This window comes from Neoarius graeffei, chromosome 20, assembly GCF_027579695.1.
Source record: "Neoarius graeffei isolate fNeoGra1 chromosome 20, fNeoGra1.pri, whole genome shotgun sequence".
NCBI classification, from domain to species: Eukaryota; Metazoa; Chordata; class Actinopteri; order Siluriformes; family Ariidae; genus Neoarius; species Neoarius graeffei.
Window position 1 is genome coordinate 63,471,270 of NC_083588.1, and position 12,537 is coordinate 63,483,806.

The 12,537-nt window shown below is 49.2% G+C and overlaps 1 protein-coding gene across 1 annotated transcript in view; it reads left to right on the forward strand.

The window, feature by feature from the left end:
• The window catches only part of LOC132869089 (deleted in malignant brain tumors 1 protein-like), a 123,450-nt gene that overhangs the window by 86,444 nt on the left and 24,469 nt on the right, over positions 1–12,537 (forward strand). Inside the window, exons 9-10 of the mRNA XM_060902442.1 lie at positions 8,909–9,223; positions 9,308–9,586. Coding sequence (XP_060758425.1) covers positions 8,909–9,223; positions 9,308–9,586 — 594 coding nt within the window. The remainder of the gene's footprint in view (positions 1–8,908; positions 9,224–9,307; positions 9,587–12,537) is intronic.

Consider the following 12,537-nt stretch of genomic DNA (forward strand, 5'->3'; position numbering starts at 1 on the left):
CGAGTGACGCAGGACACTCAAACTAAAGAGCGAGTCACGCAGCTTTTAATTCCAAAAAGCCGCCGGGAATTGGTATTCCAGGCGGCTCACTTTAATCCCATGGCTGGACACTTGGGGCAGGATAAAACACTAGCCCGAATAATGGCCCGATTCTATTGGCTGGGGATTCGCGGCGATGTCCGTAGGTGGTGTACGGCATGCTGCGAATGCCAGTAAGTAAATCCAGCGGCCGTTCCAAAAGCGCCTTTGCGCCCTCTACCGTTAATCTAGACCCTGTTTGAGAGAATCGGGATGGATCTCGTCGGGCCATTAGATCGGTCAGCACGAGGGTACCGCTTTATATTAGTTCTGGTGGACTATGCAACGCGATACCCGGAAGCCGTGCCTCTGCGCAATATCTCAGCACGCAGTATTGCAGAGGCCCTCTTCCACGTCATCTCCCGAGTTGGAATCCCGAAAGAGATTCTGACTGATCAAGGCACTATGTTTATGTCACGAACACTGCGCGAACTGTATGGGTTATTGGGGATTAAGCCTATCCGCACCAGCGTGTATCACCCACAAACGGACGGTTTGGTAGAATGATTCAACCGCACCCTCAAAAATATTATTAAAAAATTCGTAAGTGAGGACTCACGTAATTGGGATAAGTGGCTCGAACCCTTGCTGTTCTCAGTGCGAGAGGTCCCCCAAGCCTCCACGGGGTTCTCCCCGTTCAAATTATTATATGGGCGTAAGCCGCGCAGCATCCTGGACGTGCTGCGGGAAAATTGGGAGGAGGGACCTTCACAAAGTAAGAATGAAATTCAGTACGTTATGGACCTGCGCGCAAAACTCCACACGCTCACCCACCTAACTCAGGAGAATTTGCGGCAGGCCCAGAAACGGCAAGCCCGCCTGTACAACAAGGGTACGCGCCTTAGAGAGTTCACTCCGGGAGATAAGGTACTCGTACTGTTGCCCACGTCGAGCTCCAAATTGATCGCCAAGTGGCAAGGACCCTTTGAGGTCACACGGCGAGTCGGGGATGTCGACTATGAGGTGAGGCGAACGGACAGGGGTGGGGCGCTACAGATTTACCACCTCAATCTGCTTAAACTCTGGAACGAGGAGGTCCCCGTGGCGTTGGTGTCGGTAGTTCCGGAGAAGGCGGAGCTGGGGCCGGAGGTTCAAAAAGGAACATTGGCATCACGTACCTCTCCGGTCCCCTGTGGAGACCACCTCTCCCCGACCCAACTCACGGAGGTCGCCCAGTTGCAGACCGAGTTTTCGGATGTGTTCTCGCCCCTGCCCGGTCGCACTAACCTCATAGAGCACCACATAGAGACACCCCCGGGGGTGGTAGTGCATAGCCGCCCTTACAGGCTACCCGAACACAAAAAAAAGGTGGTTCGGGAAGAACTTCAGACCATGCTCGAAATGGGCATCGTCGAGGAGTCCCACAGTGACTGGAGCAGCCCGGTGGTCTTGGTACCCAAGGCCGACGGGTCAGTCCGGTTCTGTGTGGACTATAGAAAAGTCAACGCGGTGTCTAAATTCGACACGTACCCAATGCCTCGTATTGATGAGCTGCTCGATCGACTCGGCACTGCTCGATTTTATTCGACACTGGATTTGACGAAGGGATATTGGCAGATCCCCTTGACTCCACTATCCCGAGAAAAAACGGCCTTTTCCACACCGTTTGGTTTACACCAATTCGTCACCCTTCCGTTTGGGCTGTTTGGGGCGCCCGCGACGTTTCAGCGGCTGATGGACAGAGTCCTCCGCCCTCACGCCATGTATGCGGCAGCATATCTAGATGACATCATCATCTATAGCAATGACTGGCAGCGGCACCTCGAACATCTGAGGGCCGTCCTTAGGTCGCTGAGGCGAGCGGGGCTCACAGCCAACCCAAAGAAGTGTGCGATTGGGCGGGTGGAAGTACGGTACCTGGGCTTCCACTTGGGCAACGGGCTGGTGCGTCCCCAAATTAATAAGACGGCAGCAATTGCGGCCTGCCCGAGGCCCAAGACCAAAAAGGGGGTGAGACAGTTCCTGGGGCTGGCTGGCTATTATCGTAGGTTTATACCTAATTATTCGGACGTCACCAGCCCGCTGACTGATCTCACTAAAAAGGGGGCACCAGATCCGGTCCAGTGGACGGAACAGTGCCAGCAGGCTTTCTCAGAGGTAAAGGCTGCACTGTGTGGGGGGCCACTTCTACACTCCCCTGACTTTTCTCTCCCCTTTATGTTGCAGACCGATGCGTCGGACAGGGGGCTGGGGGCGGTTTTGTCCCAGGAGGTGGAGGGGGAGGACCACCCTGTCCTGTATATCAGCAGGAAGCTGTCGGTGCGTGAGGGGCGCTACAGCACCATCGAGAAAGAGTGTCTGGCCATCAAGTGGGCGGTTCTCGCCCTCCGGTACTACCTACTGGGGCGCCCTTTCACCCTCTGTTCGGACCACGCGCCCCTCCAGTGGCTCCACCGCATGAAAGATGCCAACGCGCGGATCACCCGTTGGTATCTGGCGCTCCAACCCTTTAATTTCAAGGTGGTCCACAGGCCGGGGGCGCAGATGGTCGTGGCGGACTTCCTCTCCCGTCAAGGGGGGGGGAGTCGGCTGCAGGCCGGACGGCCACCCGGCCTGAGTCGGGCGGTGGGGGTATGTGGCAGCGGGGGCGTGGTCAAGCGCCAGTCTGTGACAGGAGGGCGGAGTCAGGGAAGGTAAGTGGCAGAATCACGACACCTGAGAACAATTAACCTGTGTTTGTGTGTGTCTTCCCAGTGACCGCGCCCTATTTAAGGAGGGAGAGTGAGAGCAGAGGAGATCAGCTCCGGACTAGACGCTGGCTGTGTGTGTGTGTGTCTGTCTAGCCAAAATACCATTGTTCACTGAAAAGTGTGGCAATAAAGCCTTTCCCAAACCTGATCTCTGTCCTGCCGTCCTCAGTGCTCCACCCACACGTAGGGAGTCTTACAGTGACAAACTGGTGTAAGCCGAATGGTGTGGAAAAGGCCGTTTTTTCTCGGGATAATGGAGTCAAGGGTATCTGCCAATAACCCTTTGTTAAATCCAGTGTCGAGTAAAAGCGAGCCATGCCTAGTCGATCAAGCAACTCATCAATACGAGGCATTGGGTACGCGTCGAATTTAGACACCGCGTTGACTTTTCTATAGTCTACACAGAACTGGACCGACCCGTCGGCCTTGGGTACCAAGACCACCAAGACTGGGCTGCTCCAGTCACTGTGGGATTCCTCAACAATGCCCATTTCGAGCATGGCCTCGAGTTCTTCCCGAACCACTTTTTTCTTGTGTTCAGGTAGCCTGTAAGGGCGGCTACGCACTACCACCCCTGGGGGCGTCTCAATGTGCTGCTCTATGAGGTTGGTGCGGCCGAGTAGGGGCAAGAACACGTCCGAAAACTTGGTCTGCAACTGGGCAACCTCCGCGACTTGGGTCGGGGAGAGGTGGTCTCCACAAGGGACCGGAGAGGTACGTGATGCCAATGTTCCCTTTTGAACCTCCGGCCCCAGCTCCGCCTTCTCCGGAACCACCAATGCCACAGGGACCTCCTCGTTCCAGAGTTTGAGCAGATTGAGGTGGTAAATCTGTAGCACCCCACCCCTGTCCGCTCGCCTCGCCTCATAGTCAATGTCCCCGACTCGCCGTGTGACCTCAAAGGGTCCTTGCCACTTGCCGACTAATTTGGAGCTCGATGTGGGCAACAGTACAAGTACTTTATCTCCCGGTGCGAACTCCCTGAGGCGTGTACCCTTGTCGTACATGCGGGCTTGTCGTTCTTGGGCCTGCCGCAAATTCTTCTGGGTTAGGTGGGTGAGTGTGTGGAGTTTTGTACGCAGGCCAATAACGCATTGGATTTCATTTTTACTTGGTGAAGGTCCCTCCTCCCAATTTTCCTGCAGCACATCTAGAATGCCGCACGGCTTACGCCCATATAATAAGTCAAACGGGGAGAACCCCGTGGAGGCTTGGGGGACCTCTCGCACTGGAAATAACAATGGTTCAAGCCATTTATCCCAATTATGTGCATCTTCACTTACGAATTGTTTAATTATATTCTTGAGGGTGCGATTAAACCGTTCAACTAAACCGTCGGTTTGTGGGTGATACACACTGGTGCGGATCGGCTTAATACCCAACAACCCATACAGTTCATTTAGTGTACGTGACATAAACAAGGTGCCTTGGTCAGTCAGAATCTCTTTCAGGATTCCAACTCGGGAGATAACGCAGAAGAGTGCTTCCGCAATACTGCGTGCTGAGATATCGCGAAGAGGCACTGCTTCCGGGTATCGCGTTGCATAGTCCACCAGAACTAAAATAAAGCGGTACCCTCGTGTTGACCGGTCTAATGGCCCGACGAGATCCATCCCAATTCTCTTGAACAGGGTCTCGATTAATGGGAGAGGGCTCAAAGGCGCTTTTGGAATGGCCGCTGGATTTACTAACTGGCATTCGCGGCACGCCGTACACCACCTACGGACATCGCAGCGAATCCCTGGCCAATAGAACCGGGCCATTATTCTGGCTAGTGTCTTATCCTGCCCTAAGTGTCCAGCCATGGGGTTAAAGTGAGCCGCCTGAAATACCAATTCCCGGCAGCTCTTCGGAATCAAAAGCTGCGTGACTTGCTCTTTAGTCTGAGCGCCCTGCATCACTCGGTATAATCTATCCTTCATAACTGCGAAGTAGAGGAAGGACGGGGTGGCATTTGGCTGGAGCGTTTGACCTTCGATTACTCTCACTTGGTCAAATGTATGCCGCAGAGTCTCGTCTCGCGACTGCTCTAATGGAAAATCCGCGAGGGATTCCCCAATAGAGAGAGGAGGAGCCGGCGGCTCCTCACTCTGACGCGGAGATGACGTAGACGGCTCTGTGACAGCTGCTCCCGCCAGCGCGACCCCGGGACCTCCCCTTATTAAACTACGGCAGGACCCACTCTTCACTAGGTGACTCATTAATTCCCCAAATCCCGGCCAATCCATCCCCCAAATTATCGAGTGGGTAAGGCAAGGATTAACCGCCGACTTCACTATAAATTTTTCCCCTCGAAAAAAATGTGGACTGACACTAAAGGGTAGTTGTGAACATCCCCGTGCACACACAACACCTTCACCAATTGTACTCCCCCCAATGCCTCGTCTTGCACCAGGTTTTGGTGGATTGAGGTCTGATTACTACCAGAATCCACCAATGCCTGATATGTATCCCCTTGGACACTCACCGGTATGCGATACACTCTGGCCCGATCGAGAGTGGCTCCTGGCATGCCCACCTCCATCACTGAGCACTGCTGTTGGAGGTGGCCCGGCTCCCCGCAGCGCCAGCAAACCGGCCCGGGCTTCCTCTCCGCACTGGTGCTCTGATGCTCACTCACCTGAGGGGGGGGGCCGGCCCCTGCCTCCGTGGTGGGGGAACGGGGCGAGGATGAGACACAGGAGGAGAGGGAGAGAGAGGGAGACAGGAGAGGAGAGAAGAGTAGAGTAGTAGAGTAGAGTAGAGTAACTTTATTGATCCCTAGAGGGAAATTAAAGTGTCAAGTAGCTTATACAAAAATACAAAAAAAAGGTTGTCTGCTGTCCTGCTGTCGGGACAGCCACCAAATGGTCCTCCGCCAGCTCGATTGCCTGATCCAGTGACACCGGGCGGTGGCACTAGACCCACTTTGCAGTTCCGGCTGGCAGGCACGCGATGAACTGCTCCAGTACCACCTGGTCGATGATCCCCTCGGCGTCGCGGTTGTTGGCCCTCAACCACCGCCCGCAGGTGTCCCGGAGTTGCTGGCCAAACGCGAATGGTCGGCCGACTTCCTCCAAGTGCAAAGGGCGGACGCGCTGCCATTGTTTCTTGGGAGTGCACCCCACACGCTGGAGGATGGCCTGGCGAAGGTCCGCGTAGGCCAGCCGGCAGTCGGCGGGGAGCTGTTGCGCGGCCAGCTGCACCTCTCCTGTTAGCAGGGGGAGGAGGTGCGCCGCGCGCTGTTCCACCGGCCACCCCGAGGTCTCTGCTACCTGCTCAAAGAGTGTGAGGAAGGCCTCGGGGTCGTCCTGCGGGCCCATCTTTGTCAGGGTGAAGGGGGACGTGCCCGCGGCGGTGGACCCCACCGACGCAAGGAGGTGCCGGAACGCCTGTTGCTCTTCCTGCTGAGCCAGCACCAGGGCCTCAAACCGCTGTTCCTGTTCCTTACGGAGGGCAACTAGTGCCTGGTGCTGGCTTTGCTGGGCCGTGGCGAGGGCGTGGACCAGGTCAGCGAATGGGGAGGACTCCATGGGGCTGTTTGGCTCCTGCGCTCCAAGTCCCAGGTTTCGGCACCACTGGAGCAGTTCGTATGGGGGGGTGGAGCCCAGAATGACGGCAGGCCAGAACTGATTCACAAACACTTTTATTTTTACTTTTCAGTAAACTTTCACTCTCTCAGCCGCACACACGCACGCACTCCAGTCGTCTGGTTGGGGAGAGAGCTCCCTCTGCTCTCGCTGTCTCTCCTTAAATAGGGCGCGGTCACTGGAGAAGACACACAAACACATTAATTGACGTCAGGTGCAGTGATTCTGCCACTTACCTTCCCTGACTCCGCCCTCTGGTCACAGACCGACACTTGACCACGCCCCCGCTGCCACAGTTATATACGAAGGAAAGGAAACACAGGACCAAACTAATAAACATCGGTGCTCAGTGAGCACCTCGGTGTGATCAGCTGTTCGTTTAGCGCCAGAATGATGGAACTGTCAGTGCACGCTCAAAGGGAAACCTGTAGATGGCAGTAATGCAACACTGTGGATGCCAGCTGCTGTAAAACCCAAAAGAAGAAGGTAAACCTGTGCATGCGCACACGGACTTCCTCTGTCTGCTTGACTGCACAAAGCGAGTGATTTCATGCACGTTATTAGCTTTAATCCCCTCAAATTAAATAACTTCCCAGCCACAGAATAGTCTATTTTTTTTTTAGATATTCCAGAAATAAACATATCACAGGGGCGGCACGGTGATGTAGTGGTTATCACTGTCGCCTCACAGCAAGAAGGTCCGGGTTCGAGCCCCGTGGCCAGCAAGGGCCTTTCTGTGCAGAGTTTGCATGTTCTCCCCGTGTCCGTGTGGGTTTCCTCTGGGTGCTCCAGTTTCCCCCACAGTCCAAAGACATGCAGGTTAGGTTAACTGGTGACTCTAAATTGAGCGTAGGTGTGAATGTGAGTGTGAATGGTTGTCTGTGTCTATGTGTCAGCCCTGTGATGACCTGGTGACTTGTCCAGGGTGTACCCCGCCTTTCACCCGTAGTCAGCTGGGATAGGCTCCAGCTCGCCTGCGACCCTGTAGAAGGATAAAGCGGCAAGCGATAATGAGATGAGATGAGACATATCACAATGACCACATTTCAGAGGGAACTAAATTTCACCGATTTTATGAAATCGAAAGGCTGTCTAGCTTTAAACCTTAGCGTTCTCGCACAATTTAGAGAATCAGAAAACTTGGAATGTAGGTCTACATGATGCAAAATAATAGAATTTGGGGACAATTCTAACCACTGAGACATGACTCATAAAATCAACAAAATAATAGGCAACAATGTCAGGATCATTAAGTAAAAGAACCAGCTAAATTCAGTTTTATCTTTCCTCAGCGTTTCATTACGGTTACTTGCATCTCGGGTAATATTTTTGTTGTTTTTTCTAAAGGTTGCATAAAACTTAAATGGGTCGGGGTGGGAAGAAAAAACAACTGAGGTCCTTCAACTAAAACCCTTCTCTTGCCTCCTTAATGCGCCAGGCCTGTTTTCTACTATAATGATTTGGCAGCAATTATTATCTCATCTCATTATCTGTAGCCACTTTATCCTTCTACAGGGTCGCAGGCAAGCTGGAGCCTATCCCAGCTGACTACGGGCGAAAGGCGGGGTTCACCCTGGACAAGTCGCCAGGTCATCACAGGGCTGACACATAGACACAGACAACCATTCACACTCACATTCATACCTACGCTCAATTTAGAGTCGCAATTATTATTTTTTGATTAATTAAAGAAAAACACCTCATACATTTCATCTATTTATAGTGGCATTTATTTAATGTTGTGAAATGTCTGTGAAATTAGCTTCTGTTATCATGCTATATGTTATAGTAGCTTTACACAGTGGTTCCATCACCATCGTGCAGTTTGTTTGGCACATTGCTAACGGTCCAGGTGTTGTTCACAACTATAGAAATGATCACATTAGAACAGACACATTACTATATTTTAGTCTTTTCCGATGAGCTGCTGTTTAATCCAATGGATGGTAGCAGATTGTTCAGATTAATGTCTGTTCATTTCATGAATGTAAATGCCTCATTGTGCATGTACCCTTTAGTCAAGGCAAAATGAACTGCCATTTTTCCATCAATCCTTTTGTGGCCTGAATTTACTGTATCAAGCTTAAATATTTTGTATTAACCACAATCATTTTAAGGGGAAAAAAGCATGCAAAATATAAAGTTTTGAATATAGTTTGGATTTAAAAAAAAAATTGGTTATTTACAAGACTGGACAAATTCAATATTGTTCAGCATATAAGGATTGAAAACGGGGTATTTCAAAGTTTTCTCAACTGATTTTATTTCTAATATTATTTCTCTTTATTTGACGGCAATCTTTTTGAGGAAAAATGGGCAAAACTTCAATACTCTGATATTTGTTCATCTGAGATTCTGTGGTTCAGATATGAAATGGACTTTTCGGTGTCAAAACAAATTGAGAATTCTCAGAATTCAAAGTTCAAGCTTTTCTTCAGCCTCAAGTGTTTTTTTTTATATTATTTCTTTTTATGGCTCCTGAGTAAAATTGATAGAAAAAAGATCAGTCATTATTAGTGGCTGATAGTACATCATTAGTAAAACCTTCTACCTTTTTGTATAACAAATCAGGACATAATCCAATCAGGCTGGCGAATGGATCGAGTAACTGTTGTGGTCGAGTGGAGATCCAGCACGGTAGGCTTTGGGGAACAGTGTGTGATGATGACTGGGACTTAAAGGATGCAGAGGTGGTGTGTAGACAGCTTGGATGTGGTAAAGCCGTCAGCGCTCCTCATAGTGCACGCTTTGGTCAGGGAAGTGAACCGACCTGGCTGGATGATGTTCAGTGTACTGGAACTGAGAGCTACATAGATCACTGCTCACACAGTGGATTTGGAAAGGAGAACTGTGGACATGGGGAAGATGCTGGAGTCGTATGCTCAAGTAAGTTGTTACTGTTTTTGGAACCGTATCCTGTTTACAATGAACACAACTGCAAAATTATGAAATATATTTCTTTATGATCAGACTTGCAGGCTCCCACATTGACTCGGATCTCCCCAAACTCTGTGGTCTCACCTGGAGAAGTCCTTCAGTTCAGATGTACCACACCCAGCCCAACGTGCACCTCTGTAGACTTCAGTTTATATAAAAATGGGACATTAATAAAGAAGCAAACTGCAGAGTCCACAGCAACATTTTCGCTGACTGTAGATGCCTCACATCAGGGTCAGTACACCTGTGACTACTCATACAGGGAAAGTAACTCCATATCATCCAGGAGCAGCTCCATTCCCATCACTGTGGGTAAGTTCAGAGAGGATATTATACTGAATAGCATTAAGTCATTAATTATTTATTCATGCTGTTCAAATAATTGCCATTGACTACTGTTACACCCACAAGGCTTGCTTGGTGAGACAACATGAACAGGAGACCATGCATAGACTTCCCAGCCACAGAATAGTCTATTTTTTTTTTAGATATTCCAGAAATAAACATATCACAGGGGCGGCACGGTGATGTAGTGGTTATCACTGTCGCCTCACTGCAAGAAGGTCCTGGGTTCGAGCCCCAGGGCCGGCGAGGGCCTTTCTGTGTGGAGTTTGCATGTTGTCCGCGTGGGTTTTCTCCGGGTGCTCCGGTTTCCCCCACAGTCCAAAGACATGCAGGTTAGGTTAACTGGTGACTCTAAATTGACCGTAGGTGTGAAATGTGAGTGTGAATGGTTGTCTGTGTCTATGTGTCGGCCCTGTGATGACCTGGCGACTTGTCCAGGGTGTACCCCGCCTTTCACCCGTAGTCAGCTGGGATAGGCTCCAGCTTGCCTGCGACCCTGTAGAAGGATAAAGCGGCTAGAAATAATGAGATGAGATGAGAAGAGTGCTCACAGAGATGAAATAACATCAGGGTAAGTGGAAGGGTGAGAGAACAAAGAACAACGTACAGTGCAAGCTGGAAAAGAAAGAGAGAGAGAGAATACCATACATCAGCTAGGTAGCTCTTTTATGGCCCAAGCAGGCCAATCAGATAAACTACCTGTGCCTCCAGTACTAGTCAAACATTTTGGCACCCCTACTCATTCATAGGTTTTTCTGTATTTTGTATTTTCTTCATTGTAGAACAAAACTGAAAACATCAAAACAATGAAATAACATCTGGAACATGGATGGAATTATCTCATCTCATCTCATTATCTCTAGCCGCTTTATCCTTCTACAGGGTCGCAGGCGAGCTGGAGCCTATCCCAGCTGACTACGGGCGAAAGGCGGGGTTCACCCTGGACAAGTTGCCAGGTCATCACAGGGCTGACACATAGACACAGACAACCATTCACACTCACATTCACACCTACGCTCAATTTAGAGTCACCAGTTAACCTAACCTGCATATCTTTGGACTGTGGGGGAAACCGGAGCACCCGGAGGAAACCCACGCGGACACAGGGAGAACATGCAAACTCCACACAGAAAGGCCCTCGCCGGGCACGGGGCTCAAACCCGGACCTTCTTGCTGTGAGGTGACAGTGCTAACCACTACACCACCGTGCCGCCCCGTATCCAGCATTTACCTTGATAATGCTTTGCACATTATTGGCATTCTCTTAACCAGCTTCATAAGGGAGTCACCTGGAATGCATTTCAGTTAACAGGTGTGTCTCGTCAACGGGTAATTCGTAGACGAGTTTCTTGCCTTCTTAATGCATTTAAGATCAAACAGTAAATCATAGATAAATAACCCTATAACACAACTGTAGTAATCCATATTATGTCAAGAACCGCTCAGCTAAGTAAAGGGAAATGACATCCATCATTACTTTAAGACATGACGTGACTTTAAATTAATAAAAATAAAGAAAAAGCATTGAATTAGAAGGTGTGTCCAAACTTTTGACTGGAACTGACTGTATTGCTCATCAGCTACCTGGCCAGCTAGCTGACATTGATTTGTATGGGTTACTGCCATCTTTAGATTAGCTATTTTAATAATATTGAATAATATTGGATGGTATTGAGTGGTATATCAGATATATTCCATTCAGCTAGCATGATATTGAACAAGTCAAAGACGAGTAGCTGAATGGAATATATCTCATAGACCTAGAAAAAAGCCATTATTATTATTATTATTATAATACATTCACACTCTCTTCATATCAGCATTCTCGAAGGCTAACGCTAGCTGACCCGCGACTTGGTGCTGTTAGTGTGGCAGTCCAGTTACCTTCCAGCCAGTGTAGTGTAGGCCAAAGCTAGCACAGTCAAGCTGATTATTATTATTATTATTATTATTATTATTTTCCCTGTGTAATTTATTTAATTACTTTTAAAATCAACATTGACAGCTACACACAACAGAGTGACCTGGCAACCAAAATTCTCTCAAAATCTTTCCTTTTTAACAAAGCAAACCTGGCGGCCATGTTTGTTTACAAATTGTCACTGCCACTCGCTAATGCAGAAGTTGTACGTCTCCGATGTGTGACGTCGTGTTGTCTTGACAACGTGCAGTAATGTAAGAATATTGCACGCTCATTCGCCATTGGGTAGAGTGGAGTAATACATGGAGGATAAGCGATATGCTAACAATATTGCATGCTATCAATAAATCCACTAGAAGGGAACAGAATACATGTTTTATTCATGGACAAAGTGCCCTGTGCTTATATTAATAATATAGTTTATTTAGAGATGTTTTGCTTGTGGTTTTTGGCAGAGATGTGGATGATGACTGTGACTCAGTTGACAATTCCCTGTTGAACTTAAAGATCCTTCCATATGCAGCCACTACAGCTTCCTTGTCCTCCAGCAGTCATGGGATTATTCTGTCTGTGGCTTCTGCTTTAGTATCATAGCTTCCTGTTTTGCCATATCTAAGTCATCCAAGCACTTTCCTTTTACTCTGGCTTTATTCCATTGTCATCCCTGTCCATTTGTGACTCCAGATTGGGTTCTGGTTCTGCCAGGTAGGCATGCCCTGTCAGTATTGGCATCACTTTGTATTCTGCACAAGCATGGTTTAATATATGAAAAAAGAAGGAATCCAAGGCACTCTTCGTATCCAACTGTATAAAAAGCCTTTATTTTACATGGCTATTTCATCCAGAAAATATGAGCTGAGCAGCAATCCACGCGTAGCGGCACAGACAGCCTTCTTCAGGGCATGCTGCTCCAACAAACAATTTCCTCTTAAGAGGTAAACTAATTTTAAACACCTGAATGCAAACTGGGGCGGCATGGTGGTGTAGTGGTTATCAC